Below are 18,302 nucleotides of genomic sequence, written 5' to 3' on the forward strand. Positions count from 1 at the left end.
CATTCCTCAGGGCAATGCCTTGACCAATCAGAGTCAAGTTACCTGGTTTAAATTTCAAACAAAGCTTGGCAGTTAACTGTCAGTCACCGTAAACTGGTGCATTCCCCATGGCAACGCCTCTACCAATCAGAGTTCACTTGCCAACCAACCAGCACGCTCTTCTCATGCAGTATAAGTTGTTGTTTTCCCTTATATTGGTTATTCTTGTGTAATGTCTTGATGAGTGCAAGACGAAAAGCTTCGACAACATGTCTCTATTTTCAGCAGTTCTCAAGTTCTGTACTACCAAATGACTAAATTTAAAATTATTATCCTTACATTTAAATTCTTCACTCTCCCTATCTCTGTAGCCTCCTTCAGTACTACAATCCCCTACAAACACTGTTTTAGAGTCTCCAGCCTCTTATACATTCCTCCCCCCCAAACTCCATTTTGCAGCTGTGCTTTCTGCAGCCTGTATACCACTTCCTTAAATTCCCTTACTAAAATTGTTCCCTTTCACCACCTTTTCTTTGAGACCTCTTTTTTAAAAAAAAATAAAAACACCTTTCTCATGCAGCTTATGTTCACTGTTGTTTGTTTCTCCTTATCTGACTCTGCATCTCTTTCTTTCATGCCACTGTGATAGTTTTCTATTTTAAGGGTGCTATGTTGTTGCATGTTGTAACCACACCTATAACATCCTCCAGCCCTCTGTTACGACCAGGTGAGAAAGGTGTCTAGGGGTCCCTCTCAGCTTTCACCTGGTCTTACCATAACAGGGTTTAATTTTAAACATTTTAGCTCCCCCTTGGTGAGTCCTTCTTCACTGCTTTCCAATTATAAGGTAAAGAAACCAGCGCAAACAGGTTTTCTTAGGATTAAAAAAGAAAGATTTGAAATTTATTGAACTTATGCTTAAACTCTAATTCGGTTAACGCCTACAGATACGCAACGCGCCCAAGCTAGCATGCATACGCAATACACACATGCAGACAGAGACAGAACAGAGCAGAAGAAATAAAGTGGAAAAGTTTGAGGCAATATCTGAAGAGTTTTTGTTACGGTTCTTCGAGATCACTGTAGAGTCTGTGATTGTAGGTAGTTCTTGCTTTCTGTTGGGGCCCAGTATTCTTCTTAAACTTTGTTCGCTGTAGGAGACTTTTCTCTCTTGGGGTTCAGGTGTCTTCAGTAGGTTCAGAGGCTTGTGAGAAAGAGATGGGAGCAGACAGGAGAGATCTTCTTAGCCCAGGAGCAAACAGACTTTCTGTACCATTCAGAAAAACCCAGGTTGCCAAGCAGGTTAGTCATGTGACTAACTGGTCTGACCATGTCTTGGCTGTGTGGATTGTATAATCTTAGCAGGGCTTGGAATGCTCCTCTTACACACAATACCTAGTGATCAAGGTCCACTGTGGGTTGAATGTGTCGGGGAATGGTCATTTGTCCTTCCAAGCACTGTCTGTGTACACTGACATTTACTGCATTAAAGATACTGTATAAGTTGTTGAACAGTTAGTTGAAGGTGAGTGTTAGCAAAGGAAGGAATTGAGGCTACTAAGTGACATCAGTCATGTGTTCAAAAATACACATCTCGTAATACTCTATTTAAAATGAAAATATAGTCGAGTACCTTTGTATTCAAAATGTTTTCCTTTTTTAATTGAAACACTGAATTTCAGTTGAATTTATTTGTTTTAAATTATATTGGAGTCCCTCAAGTATTATACCTATATCTGCTAGGCTACACCAGAGATGTCAATTATGGGGAGAATCTCAGTGGCTTCCAGGCACCTTTTTAAAATCATGTGGCACGTGTTATTATGATAGCAAATATATAATAGATGCTTCCATTCCCTTTTCTTAAAGGTGACAATGTTTGTACTGGAGAGTAGAACTGTTTTAACTTGTCCCACCCATTATATGCATCAAACAATTCTGGGTTAGATGCAGGGTTAAGCTCCCCCACCCCTATCCCAACAATAGTCCTTAACTAATTCCTTAGAACTGCATAACTGTGACATTAGAATTTTGCACACCAGCATTACCTGTGGTTTGTTTGATATCTCAATCATTGTTTTGAATAATTGTCTGAACAGCATGCTAATTTAGTCAAATTCTGTGTCTCTTTTTGTGCACAATAACTGAACCTATGTCAGGCCTTGGACTTGGAATTTTGGATACGCACAATCAAAAAAAAACGTGCCCTTCCCTTTTCCTGCACTGCTTGTCCTGGAGCAGAATTTTCTCCCACCTGTGTTAAATGTTGCATGGAGATCACTTACAACATTTCACATTTTTTAACAAGTGTTTAAGAACAAAACTATACTTGGTGAAACATATGAATCTCCCAGATCCATACAATCTAAATTTTCCTCTCTTTTTATTCTTAACAATAACAGATTTATATAGCATCTTTGTAGTTAAATGTCCCAAAATGCATCACATTTGGAAGTCCCAAGCAGGCATTGGAGGAAATTGAGGGTAGGTGGCCAAAGAGCTGTCCAGCAGGTAGATTTGACAAAAGTGTTTTCTGCACGGTTTGTATTTTTTATTTGTTTCATGGGATGTTGGCATTGCTGGCAAGGCCAGCAATGGTTCCCCATCCCTAATTGCCCTTGAGAAGGTGGTAGTGAGCTGTCTTCTTGAATTGCTGCAGTCTATCTGGTGCGAGTACACCCACAGTGCTGTTGGGGGGAAGTTCCAGGATTTTGATTCAGCGACATGAAGGAACGGCGATATAGTTCCAAGTTAGGATGGTGTGTGGCTTGGAGGAGAACTTGCAGATGGTGGTGTTCGCACGTGTCTGCTGCCCTTGTCCTTCCAGGTGTAAGAGGTCGCAAGTTTGGAAGGTGCTGTCAAAGGAGGCAAGCTTAGTTGCTGCAGTGCATCTTGTACATGGTACACACTGCTGCGACTGTGCATTGGTAGTGGAGGGAGTGAATGTTTAAAGTGGTGGATGGTGTGCCGATCAAGTGAGCTATTTTCTCCTGGATTGTGTCGAGCTTCCTGAGAGTTGTTGGAGTCGCACTCATCCAGCCAAGTGGAAAGTATTCCATCACGCTCCTGACTTTTACCTTATAGATGGTGGACAGCCTCTGGGGAGTCAGGAGGTGGGTTACTTGCTGCAGAATTCCCGGCCTCTCATCTGCTCTTGTAGCCACAGTATTTATATGGCTGGTCCAATTCGGTTTCTGGTCTATGGTAACCCGCAGGATGTTGATTGTGGGGGATTCAGCGATGGTAATGCCGATGACTGTCAAGCGGAGATGGTTAGATTCTCTCTTGTTGGAGATGGTCATTGCCTGGCACTTGTTTGGCGCGAATGTTACTTGCTGCTTATCAGCCCATGCCTGAATGTTGTCCAGGTGTTGCTATACATCGACGCGGACTGCTTCAGTATCTGAGGAGTTGAGAATGGTATTGAACGTTGTGCAGTCATCAGCGAACATCTCCACTTCTGACCTTATGATGGAGGGAAGGCCATTGATGAAGCAGCTGAAAATGTTTGGGACTAGGACACTACCTTGAGGAACTACTGCAGTGATGTCCTGGGACTGAGATGATTGGCCTTCAACAACCACAACCATCTTCCTTTTGTGCTAGTTATGACTCCAACCTTTGGAGAGTTTTCACCCGATACCCACTGACTTCAATTTAGCTAGGGCTCCTTGATGCCACACTCGGTCAAATACTACCTTGATATCAACAACAATCACTCTCACCTCACCTCTTTAGTTCAGCTCTGATGTCCACTTTTGGATCAGACTATAATGAGGTCATGAGCTTAATGGCCCTGGTGGAACTCAAACTGAGCATCAGCGAGCAGGATGTTGCTGTTCAAGTGGTACTTGATAGCACTGTCAACGGCACCTTCCATCACTTTGCTGATGAATTGAACCGGTATTTTGCATCAGTCTTCGCTATAGAGGATACAAGTAACATCCCAGAAATAGCTGTAATCAGGAAATGGAAGGGAGGGCGGAACTCAAGAAAACTACAATCACCAGGGAAGTGGAACTGAACAAATTGTTGGAGCTGCAGGCTGACAAATACCCAGACCCTGATGGACTTCATCCAAGGGTCTGAAAAGAAGTGGCTAGTGAGATAGTTGATGTGTTATTTTTAATTTTCCAAATTTCCCTAGATTCGGGGAAGGTTCCATTAGGGAAAGAGACAGAAAGCTGGAAACTATAGGCCAGTTAGCTTAACATCTGTCTTAGGGAAATGTTAGAAGCTATTATAGCAGGGCACTTAGAAAGATTCAAGGTAATCAGGCAGAGTCAACATGGTTTTGTGAAAGGGAAATCATGTTTAACCAATTTATTCAAATTCTTTGAAGAAGGATCATGTGCTGTGGATAAAGGGGAACCGGTGGATGTACTGTACTTAGATTTCCAGAAGGCATTTGATAAAGTGCCACATCAAAGGTGATCGAGGAAAATAAAAGCTCATGCTGTAGGAGGTAACATATTGGCATGAACAGAAGATTGGCTAGCTAACAGGAAACAGTAGGTATAAATTGGTCATTTTCTGGTTGGGAAGATGTAACGAGTGGTGTGCCACAGGGATCAGTGCTGGGGCCTCAGAGTTTTGCAATTTATATAAATGACTTGGATGAAGGGACTGAAGGTATGGTTGCTAAATTTGCTGATAACGCAATGATAGACAGGAAAGTAAATTGTGAAGAGGACATAAGGAGGCCACAAAGGGATATAGATAGGTTAATTGAATGGGCAAAGATCTGGCAAATGGAGTATAATGTGGGAAAATGTGAAATTGTCCATTTTGGCAGGAAGAATAAAAAAGAAGCATATTATCTAAGTGGTGAGAGATTACAGAGCTCTGAGATGCAGAGGGATTTGGGTGTCCTAGTGCATGAATAGCAAAAGGTTAGTCTGCAGGTTCCGCAAGTAATTAGGAAAGCTAATAGAATATTATCATTTAATGCGAGGGGAATTGAACACAGTTGTATGGAGGTATAGAATTCAAAAGCACGGATGTAATGCTGGAACTGTATAAAACGCTGGTTAGGCCACAGTTGGAGGACTGCGTACCGTTCTGGTCACCACATTACAGAAAGGACATAATTGCTTTGGAGAGAGTGCAGAGCAGATTTACAAGAATGTTGCCAGGGTTTGAAAGTTGCAGCTATGAAGAAAGATTGGATAGGCTAGGGTTGTTTTCCTTAGAACGGAGGAGGCTGAGGGGTAACTTAATTGAGGTGTACAAAATTGAGGGGCCTAGATAGAGTAGACAGGAAGGACCTGTTTTCCCATAGTGGAGAGATCAATTATCAGGGGGCACAGATTTAAGGTGATGGGTAGAAGGATTAGTAGGGACATGAGGAGAAACATTTTTACCCAGAGGGTGGTGGGTGTCTGGAATTCACTGCCAGGAACAATGGTGGAAGCAGAATCCCTCAATTCTTTTAAAAGGTACTTGGACATGCACCTGAAGTGCTGTAAGCTGCAAGGCTATGGACCAGGTACCAGAAGGTGAGATTAGATTGGGTGGCTAGTTTTTATTTTTTTTCCTTCTCGGCTGGCACGGACACGGCGGGCTGAATGGCCTCCTTCTGTGCTGTAATTTTTCTATGGTTCTGTGGTTATGCTTCAGCCACACAGGGCATTGGTGAGACCACATCTGGAGTACCCGTGTACAGTATTGGTCTCCTTATTTAAGGAAGGATGTAAATGTGTTGGAAGCAGTTCAGAGAAGGTTTACTAGACTAATAGCTGGAATGGGCGGGTTGTCTTATGCGGAAAGGTTGGGCTTGTATCTGCTGGAGTTTAGGAGAGTAAAAGGTGACTTGATAGAAACATATAAGATCTTGAGTGGATGTGGAAAGGATGTTTCCCCTTGTAGGAGAATCTAGATCTATTTGAAAATAAGGGGTCGCCCATTTAAGACAGAAATTAGGGGAAATGTTTTCTCTGAGGGTTGTGAGTCTTTGGAACTCTCTTCCTCAAAAGGTAGTAGAAGCAGAGTCTTTAAATATTTTTAAGGCAGACGTAGATAGATTCTTGCTAAGCAAGGGAGTGAATGGTTATTGGGGTAGGCGGGAATGTGGAGTAGAGGTTGCAATCAGATGAGCCATGATCTTATTTAATGGTGGAGCAGGCTCGAGGGGCCGTGTGACCTACTCCTACTCCTAATTCATATGATCGAGAGTAGACTGATGGGGCGGTAATAGGCTGGATTAGATTTGGCCTGCATTTTGTGGACAGGACGTACCTGAGCAATTTTCTACATTGTCAGGTAGATGCCAGTGTTGTAGTTGTACTGCAACAGCTTGGCTTGGGCTGTGGCTAGTTCTGCAGCACAAGTCTTCAGTACTACAGCCGGGATGTTGTCAGGACCAATAGCCTTTGCAGTATCCAGTGCCTTCATCTGTTTCTTGATATTACGTGGAGTGAATTGAATTGACTGAAGACTGGCATCTGTGATATTGGGGACCTCAGGAGGAGGCCGAGATAGTTCATCCACTCAGCACTTCTGGATGAAGAGGTTCGTAAATGCTTCAGGGTTTTCTTTTGCACTGATTTGTTGAACTCCCCCATCATTGAGAATGGGGATATTTGTGGAGCCACCTCCTCCTGTTAGTTGTTTATTTGTCTGTCACCATACACGATTGGATGTGATAGGACTGCAGAGCTTTGATCTGATCCATTGGTTGTGGGATCGCTTAGCTCTGTTTATTGCATGCTGCTTCTGCTGTTTGGCATGCAAGTAGTCTTGTGTTGTAGCTTCACCAGGTTGACATGTCATTTTTAGGTATGCCTGGTGCTGCTCCTGCACTCCTCATTGAAGAAGGGTTGATCTCTTGGCTTGATGGTAATGATAGAGTGAGGGATATGCCGGGCCATGAGGTTACAGATTGTGATTGAATACAATTCTGATGCTGCTGATGGCCCACAGTGCTTTGTGCATGCCCAATTTTAAGCTTCCAGATATGTTCTGAATCTGTCCCATTTAGCATGGTGGTAGTGCCACACAGCACAATGGACGGTATCCTCATTGTGAAGACGGGATTTTGTTTTCACAAGGATTGTGCAGTGGTCACTCCTACCAATCCTATCATGGATAGATGTATCTGTGACAGTTAGATTGGTGGGGACAAGATCTAGTAGGTTTTTCTCTCCTGTTGGTTCCCTCAACACCTGCCGCAGGCCCAGTCTGGCAATTATGTCCTTTAGGATCCGGCCAGCTCGGTCAGTCGTGATGTTACTGAGCCACTCTTGGTGATGAACATTGAAGTCCCCACCGAGAATACATTGTGCGCCCTTTCCACCCTCCGTGCTTCTTCCAAGTGTTTTTCAACCTTGAGGAGGAGTACTGATTTATCAGCTGAGGGAGGGTGGTAAGTGGTAGTCAGCAGGAGGTTTCTTTGCCTATCTTTGACCTGATGCCATGAGACTTCATGGGATCCGGAGTCAACGTTGAGGACTCCCAGGGTAACTCACTCCCGCTTGTATACTACTGTGCTACCACCTTTGGTGAGTCTGTCCTGCCAGTTGGACATGACATACCCAGGAATAGTGATATTGGTGTCTGGGACACTGGATGTAAGGTATGTTTCTTTGAGTATGACTGTAAGGCTGTTGCTTGACTAGTCTGTGGAACAGCTCTCCCAATTTTGGACAAGCCCCCAGGTGTTAGTAAGGAGGACTTTGTATAGTCACAGGGCTGGTTTGCCGTTACCGATTCTGGTGCCTAGGTCGATGCCGGGTATTCCATACAGTTTTATTTCTTTTCAACTTTTGTACAGTGGCTTTTGTACAACTGAATGGCTTGCTAGGTTATTTCAGCGGGCAGTTAAGAGTCAACCACATTGCTGTGGGTCTGGAATCATATTTACAGATCAATCTTGCATAGTGAGAGTCAGGCACTGAGTGAGGTTCAGCCTGTTGATACCATGGCACTGTATGGAGGCAGATGGAGAGCAAAGACCTTGTAGTCAGATCTACAAAAGCAAAACATTGCAAATGCTGGAAATCTGAAATGAAAACAGAAATCGCTGGAAATACTCAGCGGGCCTGCATCTGTGAAGACAAAAATAGAATTAACATTGAGGTAGATGACCTTTTGTCAGGACTTTGATGAAAGGTCATTGACTTGACACATTAATTCAGCTGCCAGATCTGCTGAGCATTTCCAGCATTTTTTTTATTGCAGTCAGGTCTTACTCTCCAATTAAATGTTATCAATCAATCAGGGACATCCAATGCAGCATGATTATGGTTCAACACCACATTTCATCCTCAACAAAATAGTCTTGTGTGTCTTGCCTCTTTGATAGATGTCAAATGGCTTCATGGGTTCATCTGCTTCAGTTTGGTAGCAATCAAACAAGTATCCCTCCAGTCTGCCACTTTAGGCATACACTGACAAAACAAAAATAGGGAATTTCTAATAACAGTCTTCCGAGTATGGGCACTTTCCCCTGACTTCAGAGACAGTAAAGTCGTGCATGCATAGTAGTATAAGTATGGCATTTGCAATTTGGGAGAAACTATGCATTATGATCTCCGCAGAGATCACAAACAAAACAAAAATCTATTGACCGACCCCAATTTAGGAAAAAAAACAAATGGACAAGGTTTCACTTTTATAAATTTGACTTTAACACTCAAACCAAAACCAGCATAAATTAAACATGAACCAGCAGTTAAATTATGCTTGATTTATATAGCTTTAAAAAATTGCACATCAATTATTGGATGCAACAAAGATAGATCTCCTGACTACTGGGCCGTCCTCTCAGCAAAGATAGCACCAGTTACGGCCACAGAATGCTTCAGATCTCTGAACTTTTCAGGTCGATCTCTAGATCCCGTCTTCCATGATGCAGACACAGATGTGATGCTACCTCGTCGACAGTGTGCGTTGCAGCCTTCCCTTCAATCTTTCGGTCTTGTCACCTCTCGAATGTCCTCGGTCCTGCTCACAACAGTCTTTATGGGATGGTTCCACTGGTAACTCTTTAAGGCACCAAAAACAGCTGTAGCAACTCATATTTGCCAAGGGCTAGCTCCCAGAAAACATGTCCAATCATAGCAGCTTGTCTTTTAAAAACAACATCTTGCTACTTGCTTCAACACTATGGTCTATAATTTTATAAACTGAAACCTGAGTTCCAGTCACATGTCTCTGCTCACACCTCTGATCATATCACTGTTTGTTTTTCCTGGTTCCATCCAGTTCTGATTTCCCAAGAACTCTGAAGCTTTTAGTAAAGGACTGCCTCAGAAAGGCAAGCTTTGAAACCAGGCAGTGCACCTAACGGTAAATTCAACAAATCAGCTGTTCAGATAGCAATCTGCACACGTGGACTCCATCACAGCAGGTATCTCCACAGTTCTCCTGTTCTAACCAAATCTACCCACAGTGGAAATTTGAGTCAGCAGAAACCAGCATAAATTGAGTTGCTTTTATTGGAAGCAGTTAAATCATTTTAGAGAGGTATAAATTCCTGTAGTCTAAATCCACTTTGACTTGAGGTAAGAAAAGGGAGAGCAGAGGACTTCAGAGCCTCACCCTTATCAAATGTTAAACTTTTTCAGATTTTATCCCGGTCACGTTCATGCTGCCTGGCGATTACAATTTGTTTGTTGAGGAATTCCGGAAGAATCCAACTAGCACATGGATAATGAAACCATGTGGAAAAGCTCAAGGCAAGGGAATTTTCCTCATCAATAAACTCTCCCAGATCAAGAAGTGGTCACGTGATAGCAGAACTACTACGTAAGAATGACTTTGTTTTTAATGTTCTGCTGGTATTAATGGTAACAGAAGGAACTGATCAGCACCCATAAAAGGAGCAGATAGTGGACTGGTTAACACCCTCACAATGCTCAAAGATTTAATCATTTCAAATCTTGCAGAAAGTTCTAGTCAGAAATGTGGAGAGCCAAAAAATCTTCAGTTAATTTCAAATCTTTCATACTCCATTAATTTATTTTCTATCCCTATAAGTAGAATGCCACCTCCTGAGCCACCCTTATCCACTCCTCCAGAGAGATGGACACACAATCTGTTCTCAGGCCTCTGCCAGTGGCGGCCTATAACCAGTCAGTAGAAGATCCATGAAAGTGACTTGGGATGTGTTGGTCTCTAGTTGTTTGTTTACATTTTTGTATCTTCCTGCATGGAAGCTGTTGTAGCTCGATTCATTTCCTTTCTGTTGCCACTTTGCTGACATCTGCACCTTGCCATGTGGGTAATCTTGGATATAAAAACCATATCCTACTGTATTTCTTTTTATTTCTTGAACTAGTAAAATACTAGGCTTCAAAGGGTTACTAGGCTCATGCACATAGAACTGAAAGGGAATCAATGAAAATTTAAACCTATTTGCCATAGATTGGAATCCTTGAGATTTCACTGCCTTCTGCAGGGTACCTGTTGTAATACTGTTTCAAAATACCTGCAGCCAGCATATTATAGCAGTTGCTAAGAGGATTGCCCTTTTCTAACTTTTTCAATGTACGGACCAGTAGGTGAATTGGAGATTGATCAAACAAAAAGGATTTCCCAGTGGCGAAGTTAATCTCCACACTTACCTGTTACTTGCTGCACAGAGCAGGCTTTACTTGGTTGCTGCTGGTCTCCCATCTGGCCTAAAGAAATAAAATGTAGATGTGGATCAGATGGCTGCCAGGGAATGACAGTAGTCCTGTTAAAAAATAAATACAATGTTCTAAAGCACTAGAGTAAAGCTAGAATAGTTTGTGACATAAAACAAACTCCCAAGATGCAAGCCACTTTGTATAATGTATATTCATTTGAATTAAATTTTAAATCTTGATTCAGAAGTTTTTCTCATTGGCACAAATTTTTGTTGAGCTTGAAATGGGTACAACAACATTCTAAGTTTAAAATTTCAAACGTGGGTTTCATTTTAATTAAATCAATACAGTTTGTGGGTCTGGCATATACTTTAATATTTTAAGATTTGTATGTTAAATTCTAAAATTTGAGTTTTAATTATAATTTTTTTGTATTTACTGTATTGGTTTTTTGTATCCTAATGCACCATTCATAATCGGGAATGGCTTACACCAAAGACTTTCTTTTCTGGAGGTGATTCTTTAAATGCCATTATTTTGCTTGCTTTCTGTCCCGTGGATGGCTCCATGCCATACCTCATCCCTAGCCAAGAGGCTGATGGAATGGCCATCTTCCGGCTGCCTGCTATGAAATCAATGGCCAGGAGATAGTTAGGATGATTTTTCTGCCTGTGGAGAAGTGCTTCGACCCCTACTAGTTCATCACCATGCCAGACAGTGCAGGTGAGATTGGTAACATTCTGTGTGGAGGATCATAGATGCACAGTCTCATATTGCAGCATTGTGGCACTTTTATATTTAAATGGAGAGAAATTCACATGCATAGCCATTCAAACAAGACTGAGGTCATGAAATAAAAAATAATTGTTAAATTTAAGTTAATATGAAAGTAACAGTCTCTAAACTGATCCCAGCTTGGAACTGGTTTTATTATGTGGCAATGTATGCATTAGCACATAATCTTAAATATTATAATAGGAGCTGCATATGTTCTTTTTCCTTTTCAGAAGAGTCTTTCAATACGAATGTCTTTTTATAAACTGCCAAAGGATTAGCTGCAGGCAGTTTCGATTTGATACTGATTTACTGCTTAATATGAGAAATAGGAATGGGAAATGGGACAAGTCTCTGCTGTAACTGAGTCAGTTTGCTGCATTATCTCTCTCGAGGTATTTTTATAGTTTGTGTATTGCGGATCTGTGGAATCTGCCTCAAAACTAAGAGATAAGGTAAGGAAATAGACTAAACAGAGGTTGCAAGTGCAGATTTTTGCTTTGACATGCTTGTTACTCCTTAACGTAGTTTTAGAATTGTGAACAGAAAAGATGCAAGCCGATTAACCTTCATTCATTTGCAGGTTTATATCTCCTGCTGGAAAGGAGGCATATGTCATTTCATTATACATAGATAACCCACTGCTGATCGGTGGAAAGAAGTTCGATTTACGCTTGTATGTGTTGGTGACCTCCTATCGACCATTAAAATGTTATATGTAAGTGTGAAAATATTCAATTTTATTATAATAAAAGCAAAATGCTGCACATGCTGGAAATCTGAAATTTAAAAAAATGCTGGAAATACTCAGCAAGTCTGGCAGCATCTGTGGAGAGAAGCAGAGTTAACTTTTCAGGTCAGTGACCTTTCATCAGAACTGGCAAAAATTAGAAATGTAATAGGTTTTAAGCAAATAAAGTGGGGGTGGGGCAAAAGATAACAAAAGGGAAGGTGTTGATAGGACAGAGGGTCACAGAGAATAACTGACCGGAAGGTCATGGAACAGAGGCAAAGGGTGTGTTAATGGTGTGGTGAAAAACAAAGCGTTAGTGCAGAGAGGGTGTTAAATGACGGGATAATGAACAGCCCTGGCCAAAAGAATAAATATGAAAAAAAAAATAGTGGGCAGGCACATGGCTGAAAAAAATGATGAAACAAACTAAAATAAAATTAAAATAAAAATAAAAAATAAAAACAGGTGGGCCAGTCATACTCTGAAATTATTGAACTCAATGTTCAGCCCGGTAGGCTGTGGTGTGCCTAATTGGTAAATGCGATGCTGTTCCTCAAGATGGCGTTGATGTTCACTAGAACACTGCAGCAAGCCCAGGACAGAGATGTGGGCATGAGAGCAGGGGGGAGTGTTGAAATGGCAAGCGACAGGAAGCTCGGGGTCATGTTTTCGGACTGAGCGAAGGTGTTCCGTAAAGCGGTCACCCAATCTGCGTTTGGTCTCCCCAAGGTAGAGGTGACCGCATTGTGAGCAGCGAATACAGTATATTAAATTGAAAGAAGTACAAGTAAATCGCTGCTTTGCCTGCAAGGAGTGTTTGGGGCCTTGGATAGTGAGGACGGAGGAGGTAAAGGGACAGGTATTACACCTCCTGCAGTTGCATCGGAAGGTAACAATCGGAAGGGAATGAGGTGTCATGGGTAATGGAGGAGTGGACCAGGGTGTCACAGAGGGAACGATCCCTTTGGAATGCTGACAGGGGAGGGGAGAGGAGAATGCTTTTGGTAGTGGCATCACGCTGGATGTGGCGGAAATGGTGGAGGATGGTCCTTTGGATGTGGAGGCTGGTGCGGTGGAAAGTGAGGAGAAAGGGAACCCTGTCGCGGTTCTGGGAGGGAAGGGAAGGGGTGAGAGCAGAGGTGCAGGAAATGGGCCGGACACGGTTGAGGGCCCTGTCAACTGCAGTTGGGGGTTGGGGAAATCCTCGGTTGTGGAAAAAAGAAGACATATCAGAAGTGCTGTTGTGGAAAGTTACATCATCAGAGCAGACGCGTCAGAGACAGAGAAACTGGGAGAATGGATGGAGTCCTTACAGGAGGCAGGGTGTGAAGAAGTGTAGTCGAGGTAGCTGTGGGAGTCGGTGGGCTTATAATGAATATTAGTAGACCGCCTATCCCCAGAGATGGAGACAGAGAAGTCGAGGAAGAGAAGGGTAGTGTCAGAGATGATCCTTTGGATGTGGAGGCTGGTGCGGTGGAAAGTGAGGAGAAAGGGAACCCTGTCGCGGTTCTGGGAGGGAAGGGAAGGTGAGGGAAGGGTGGAAATTGGAAGCAAAGTTGATAAAGTTTTCCAGTTCAGGGAAGGAGCAGGAAACGGCACCGATACAGTCATCAAAAGAGCTGGGGGAGGGGCCCTGAGTAGGACTGGAACAAGGAATGTGCGACATTTCCCACAAAAAGACAGGCATAACTCAGACCCTTTGCGGGTACCCTTAGCAATACCTTTTACTTGAAGGAAGTGAGTGAAGTTGAAGGAGAAGTTGTTCAATGTGAGAACAAGTTCGGCCAGGCGGAGGATGGTGGCAGTGGATGGGGACTGGTTGGGCCTCTTTTCAAGGAAGAAATGGAGAGCCCTCAAACCGTCCTGGTGGGAATGGAGGTGTAGAGAGATTGGATGTCCATAGTGAAGAGGAGGCGGTTAGGGCCAGGAAACTGGAAATTGTGAAAATGACGTAGGGCGTCAGGAGAGTCATGGATGTAGGTGAGAAGAGACTGGACCAGGGGAGAAAAGATACAGTCAGGATAGGAAGAAGTACGTTCAGTGGGGCAGGAACAGGCTGAAACGATGGGTCTGACAGGACAGTCCTGTTTGTGGATTTTAGGAAGGAGGTAGAAATGGGCTGTCCGGGGTTGCGGGACTATGAGGCTGGAAGCTGTAGAGGGAAGATCTCTGGAGAAGATGAGGTCAGTGACAGTCCTGTGGACAGCAACTTGATGTTCAGTGGTGGGGTCATGGTCCAGGAAGAAGTATCTGAGAGTTGGCGCTCAGCCAATTTTATTACTTCTGTGCCTTTGTGTTTAATCACAGTTGTAGAGATCTTAAATATAAGACTCTTCCTTTGAGCATCTACCATAATCAAGCAAATATTTATTTGACTTTTACACTTGCTAATCTTTTCCTCAAAAAAAACTTCTGAGAAAACTACAAATTTGAATAGAGCAAACAAAATAATCATTTCAGAATTTTAGAAGTTGTGGTTTAGTGGAGGCTATCCAGGGAAATCAGTGCATTGATGGAGATGAATAAAAAAGCTTCTTTCTGTATTTTTGGTGCAATTAGTTTACTCCAACTTACTCAAATCCCATGGTATTCTCCATCTGAAGGGTTTGTCCGATAATATAATATTGGCCTGTGCCAGGTCAAGTGATTTATCATCATGCATTTGGTTTCCTACTTGCTGTATAAAATTGCAGTACTTGGGCAACATGTAGCATTACAAAAAATTATTTTGGGATAACACATTGAGAAAAATTGCTTACCCTATCTCTTAACTTTGCAGTGTGATACAAAAATAGCAGCAGCAGCAGCATATTGTAGATTTTATGAATTTAGACTCCTGATGCAGAGCTCCACCTTCTAGGATCTTATATTAGGGACTTAAGACATGTGGATAACTTCACAATGGAGGATTTTCCATGTTTGTACAGATTTATCTTTTTCTCTGTTATTTATGGCTTTCTGAAAAACAATTTTAAAAGTAATTAAAAATCAACCATGGCTCAAGCAATTATAAAAGTCATCATCACCTGGTAGATCATGGGCTGGATTTTCAAAGCAGGGTCGGGAACCCGATACCCTGATGAAATCTGAGTTCTGACCCTGCACTTCAGCTGCATCGCTCAAGTGATGTAATCTTTGAATGTTAATGCCCTAATTGGGCAGGGGGTGAACTCAGTGCCCAATTAGAGACACTGAATGCCTCTAGGAGGTGGGAGCTGCCTGCCTGGCGCCAGTGGCAAAGGCAGGCGGCAGCCATGTTGGGTCTGCGGCTGCCTTTCCAAGGAGAGCAGGCAGCTCATGAAAGGGCAGGATGATAAAGATGGTGGAAAGTGGCCATGGATGCCAAATGGAGATAAAGCGCTCGACCCGGCGCTAGTTGGCCCCCTCAAATTTAATGCCTCTCTGAACCCCAGCCCCTTAACAAGCTCCTAAAGGAGCTTATTAGGCCATTAATTGGCAGCATGTGTGTTCCCCCTTCCCTTCCCCCATGCTAGCACTTTGGAAATTCAAAACTGTCCCGGAGGCATCGGAATCCTGAGATGACCTCCAGGGCCACAATTTTCAAATAGCGCCCGCACAGGGTCCCAACCCCATGGCTCTTTGAAAGTCCGGCCCCTATGATTAAATACATTGTTTAAATGGACAGAATTCAGACTGAATTGCAGAGCTTTACACAGTTTGCTGTGATGGGAATAAACAGGTCATTCTCGTGTTGGCAGGCTATTATTAGTGGATCAGTGCTTGGGGCCCCAGCTGTTCACAATATACATCAATAATTTGGATGTGGGGACCAAATGTAGTATTTCCAAGTTTGCGTATGACACAAAACTCAAAACTAGGTGGGAATGTGTGTTGTGAGGAAGATGCAAAGCGGCTTCAAGGAGATTTTGACAGACTTAGTGAGTCAGCAAGAACGTGACAGATGGAATATAATGTGGAAAAATGTGAGGTTATCAACTTTGGTAGGAGGAACAGATGTGCAGAGCTTTTCTTAAATGGTAAGAAATTAGAAAGTGTAGATGTACAAAGGGACCTGCGTGTCCTTGTCAATAAGTCACTGAAAACTAACATGCAGGTGCAGCAAGCAATTAAGAAGGCTAATGGTATGTTGGCCTTTATCGCAAGAGGATTTGAGTACAGGAGTGGTGAAGTCTTGCTTCAATTGTATAGAAGCTTGGTTAGACCGCACCTGGAGTACTGTTTGCTGTTTTGGTCCCCTTACCTTAGGAAGGATATTATTGCCATAGAGGGAGTGCAACGAAGGTTCACCAGATTTGTTCCCAGGATGGTGGGACTGTCCTATGAAGAGCGATGGGGGAAACTGGGCCTGTATTCTGAGTTTCAAAGAATAAATACTTAAAGGGATAGACAGGGTAGGTGCAGGTAAGATGTTTCCCCTGATTGGGGAGTCTAGAACCAGGGGACACAATTTCAAAGTAAGGGGGACGCCATGTATGACAGAGATGAGGAGAAATTTCTTTACTCGGAGGGTTGTGAATCTTTGGAATTCTGTACACCAGAGGGCTGTGGAAGCTCATTCATTAAGTATGTTTAGAGCAGAGATTGACAGATTTCTAAATACAAATGACATAGGGGATATGAGGATAGTGTGGGGAAAAGGCATTGAAGTGGAAGATCAGCCATGATCGTATTGAATGGCAGAACAGGCTCGATAGGCTGAATGGCTTACTCCTGTTCCTATGAAGTAAGGAGTGCTGATTGGTTTGAACAATTGATTGTTTGTTGATTGATTCATAAATCTGTCAAGACTAGAACATTAATCCAAGGGTCTGTGATCTGTAAAATTTCATTGAGAGTAGATTACTCCTTTCCTTTTATTCAGTGACATTACTACTACGCTGCCATCTTCCCTGCCAGGCGTTGTGTGAAAGTAACTTGCCCAATTGTCTAATGCAGAAAATAGACTGTGTTCAGAGATTGCAGAGCTTACTATAATAATATGTTGATTTTACTAATAAATTTGACAAAGTAAGATTATTACTGCATGCTACTGAAATCTGACAATGGAAATTTAGTTGACGAAGCATTCTCTTGCAGGATAAATACAATATCACATTGTTTATTTCCTCTGTAGGTATCGGCTGGGATTTTGTCGTTTTTGTACAATGAAGTACACTCCAAGCACCAGTGAATTAGATAACATGTTTGTACACCTCACAAATGTGTCTGTGCAGAAACATGGGGTAAGTAGTTTAGGGCCTGCATGCTGAGTGATGAATTGGCCAATAGGAGAGCAGGAGTAGGTCGTACTGTCTTTTGAGCCTGCTCCACAATTCAATAAGATCATGGCTGATCTTCTGCCTCAACTCCACCGACCTGCACTATCCTGATGGTCTCCAAAAAATCTACTTATCTCGGTCTTGAATATATTCAAGAACTGAGCATCCACAACTTTCTGGGGTAGAAAATTCCATTCTTCCTCACATTCCCCCTGCATCACTTTCCCAAAACCTTAAATCAGTGTCCCCTAGTCTTTGTACCATCAGTTAATGGGAATAGTTTTTCCTTGGCTAACCTATCTAAGCCTGTCCTAATCTTGTACACCTCTCAATTCTCCCCTCAATCTCCTTTGCTCCAGGGAGAACAACCCCTGTTTCTCCGACCTAATCTTGTAACTAAAATGGTCCATCCCTGGAACCATTCTGGTAAATCTCTCCTGTACTTTCTCCAGGATCCTCACATCCTTCCTAAAGTGTGGTGACTGGAACAGGATGCAATACGCTAGTTGGGGCCTAACCGGAGCTTTATAAAGGTTCAGCATAACCTCCCTGCTTTTGTACTGTATGCCTCTGTTTATGAAGCCCAAGATCCTACATACTGTGCTAACCACTCGCTCAAGAGGTCCTGTCACCTTCAAAGATGCACCCCCTTTAGAACTGTGCCATCAAGTGATTTTGCCTCACTCTATCCTTTCTGCCTAAATGCAACATCTCACACTTGTCTGTATTAAGTTCCATCTGCGACTTGTCTACCTATTCTGCTAGCCTATCTGTGTTCTGTTGCAGGCGCTTTGTATCATTGTCACTGTTTGTCACTCCTCCAACTTCGGTTTAATAGGCAAATTTTGAAATTCTAAGATCCATGTTTTATATTTTTTTAAAGAGCAGTGGCCCTAGTACTGAAATAAAAGCAAAATACTGCGGATGCTGGAAATCTGAAATAAAAACAAGAAATGCTGGAAATACTCAGCAGGTCTGGCAGCATCTGTGGAGAGAGAAGCAGAG

The 18,302-nt window shown here is 42.6% G+C and overlaps 1 protein-coding gene across 1 annotated transcript in view; it reads left to right on the top strand.

Moving 5' to 3' along the window:
- Window positions 1-18,302, top strand: part of LOC137384080 (polyglutamylase complex subunit TTLL1-like) — a 56,263-nt gene that overhangs the window by 18,159 nt on the left and 19,802 nt on the right. Inside the window, exons 3-5 of the mRNA XM_068057659.1 lie at window positions 9,546-9,726; window positions 11,908-12,042; window positions 17,153-17,261. Of these exons, the coding sequence (XP_067913760.1) occupies window positions 9,546-9,726; window positions 11,908-12,042; window positions 17,153-17,261 (425 nt within the window). The remainder of the gene's footprint in view (window positions 1-9,545; window positions 9,727-11,907; window positions 12,043-17,152; window positions 17,262-18,302) is intronic.

The sequence above is a fragment of the Heterodontus francisci genome, chromosome 25 (assembly GCF_036365525.1).
Source record: "Heterodontus francisci isolate sHetFra1 chromosome 25, sHetFra1.hap1, whole genome shotgun sequence".
In the NCBI taxonomy this organism is placed as follows: Eukaryota; Metazoa; Chordata; class Chondrichthyes; order Heterodontiformes; family Heterodontidae; genus Heterodontus; species Heterodontus francisci.